The sequence below is a fragment of the Lipomyces japonicus genome, assembly GCF_038497905.1.
Source record: "Lipomyces japonicus strain CBS 7319 unplaced genomic scaffold V1514scaffold_120, whole genome shotgun sequence".
Taxonomy (NCBI): domain Eukaryota; kingdom Fungi; phylum Ascomycota; class Lipomycetes; order Lipomycetales; family Lipomycetaceae; genus Lipomyces; species Lipomyces japonicus.
The window spans coordinates 5,699-8,385 of NW_027117932.1; the positions used below are offsets into that span (position 1 = coordinate 5,699).

The following is a 2,687-nucleotide window of genomic DNA, read 5'->3' on the forward strand; positions in this document are numbered from 1 at the left end:
GAAACACCCACTAAAGACGTAATGAGAACTACCAACGATCGAATTACCATTCAATACTATATTATCGCATCATTGTGTAGTAAAAATATATATTATTATAGGGATGGATACGATTACGGTCAATTAAAATTTTGTGTTATTGTATTCGTATTTCATATATGTATTATGTAAATTATATAGTTTAAATTAGACTTTACGAAAAAAAAATGTAGAATGTTGTTTTATGTTTTATGGTGGAAAAGACTCGGGTTATCCCGTTTTTCTTTTGGTCGGCGATCCGATCGGAGCAGTTGTATTACGAAAAACACAACATATATTTTTGCATGCTGATGAGATTTTATACTCCAAAAAGCATCATTCAAATTATTCGAGCAAACAGAATAGCTCATAATATATTTCAGTTATATTTAAAAAAAATTGTCATGAGATTGGTTACTTCACTTCATATATGCGTACCTCTCTTGGACAAGACAAAATGCTTGTTTCATATACCTTTATGATTGTTCCGCAAGTTTAATATACAAGCAGTTAATTTACCATACGTACTACTATATCACGTTGGGATGACTCAAGTTTGTGCAATATGGACCCTTACTAGTAAATGGTTCTGATTCATGTATTTAAATACCGCCGTTTCATATCTATATTTACCGTGCTGTAGTACATTCAAGTCGATAATAGTTAGTCATGTCAGATATTATTATTGAAAGTAAAGGCGGCCAGTTGTCTGAGAAATTTATTGTAAAATCAGACTATGACGAAGATGATACTAAGTCTATCGAGTACGGTGATAATGAGAAACTAAATATTCCCAAGGATTGGCCAACTTTGGCAGCCCATCCCCCCAAAAAATATTACTTTTGGCACATTCATGGTCCTGCCAATGTGGACTTAGATGGCATTGCCACACAACCATCAGTATTTGACGATCCTATAAAGGCTAAGGCTTATCAACCAATTCCTGAGTATGAAAATATTCACAGATTCGATCCACTAGCAAGATGGACATGGAGGGAAGAAGTGGTAAGAAATTGAATTTTGGATAGAACTATTTTACTGACTATGTGTAGAAAATCGTGCGTAAAATCGATCTGAGAATTATGTTATGGGTTGCTATTATGTTTATGTCTCTTCAGCTTGATCGTGGCAATATTTCACAAGCCGTGGCAGATAATATGCTTACAGATCTTGGGTTTTCGACTGATGTTTATAATAATGCAAATTCTATTTTTAGGGCTGTGTTTTTGGTTGCAGAAGTACCTTCACAGCTTATCTCTAAAAAGCTTGGCCCAGACACCTGGATTCCTATTCAAATGCTTTGTTGGTCTGGAGTTGCCATGTCCCAATATGCAATAAGCTCAACGGGTTCCTTTTACGTTACTCGTGCACTCCTTGGTGCTTTTGAAGGTGGATTTATTGCAGATGTGTGCTTGTATTTGTCCTACTTCTACACAACAATTGAGCTTCCAGTACGATTTGCTTATTTTTATGTGGCGTTTACACTTGCTCAGATTTCAGCTGCATTTATGGGGTTTGGAATTCTTCATATGGCTGGAGTTCATGGAAAGGAGGGCTGGAGATGGATGTTTCTTATTGAAGGAGCAATTACAGGATTTATTGGATTATGGGCTGCTCTTTTAATGCCACCAGCTCCAACTAAGACTGCATCATGGTTTAGGGGGAAAAAAGGATGGTTTACGCCTCGGGAGGAAGTTATTATGGTTAATCGAGTTTTACGTGATGATCCCTCGAAGGGTGGTATGCACAACAGACAAGCATTGAATTGGAAAGAAATTTGGAAATCATTTACTGATTTTGATCTTTGGCCAATTTATGCTATTGGAATGGTGTGGTGGATTCCAGTTAGTCCTGTTGATTCGTATATGACTCTCACTTTGAGAAGTCTAGGGTTTTCAACATTTCAATCTATTTTAATGGTGCTTCCACAACAGATACTTTCACTCTTGACTCTTCTGTTAATTACATATGTTGGTCAGAGATGGTCCAATAGTCGATGTTATTTGGGAATGTTTTCACAAGCATGGGTTCTGTCCTGTTTAATTCCATTAAGAGTTTTTACTGAAGAGACTTAACGATGGTCTAAATATGGAGTTTTAACGGTTATATTAGGGTTTCCGTCATCGGTGGCTATTCAGCTTGGTTGGACATCTCGCAATTCTAATTCTATTCGAACCCGAACTTTATCGGCAGCTCTATATAACATGTTTGGTCAAATAAGTGTTATTATCGGAGCTAATATCTATAGGGCTGATGACAAACCATTATATCACCGGGGTAACCAAGTGCTCATTGGCGTAGCATCTATGAATATTGTGCTTTATGGTCTTGCAAAGTTATATTACGTGTTCCGGAATAAGCAGAGGGATGCTAAATGGAATTCCTTGACAGTTGAACAACAAAATGAATACAGACTCACGACAAAAGATGAAGGGTCTAGGAGACTAGATTTTAGATTTGGACATTGATGTCTTGAATGGTATAAGTGATAAAACAAATACACGAGGATGGATGGAAAGCGTCTCAGTATTTCGATTAAAATAAGGACATGTCATGTACACAAGCGAAATATGAAATATATTATCTTATCTTATGAATGTGCTATGTTAACAAGTACCTTTTGAAGAATTTTTGTTTCTTAAAAGTCAAAACGTAGGCAGACAGTATTC

The 2,687-nt window shown here is 36.3% G+C and overlaps 1 protein-coding gene across 1 annotated transcript; it reads left to right on the forward strand.

Annotated features, from left to right (window-relative positions):
- Nucleotides 1-278: 278 nt before the first annotated feature.
- On the forward strand, nt 279-2,486 carry V1514DRAFT_355145 (major facilitator superfamily domain-containing protein; the record flags this gene model as incomplete). The annotated part of the gene is made up of 3 exons (XM_066929626.1): nt 279-1,023; nt 1,071-2,055; nt 2,131-2,486. The coding sequence occupies exons 1-3, from the start codon at nt 688-690 to the stop codon at nt 2,484-2,486; spliced, it is 1,677 nt and encodes a 558-aa protein (XP_066780512.1). The 5' UTR covers nt 279-687.
- Nucleotides 2,487-2,687: the final 201 nt, after the last annotated feature.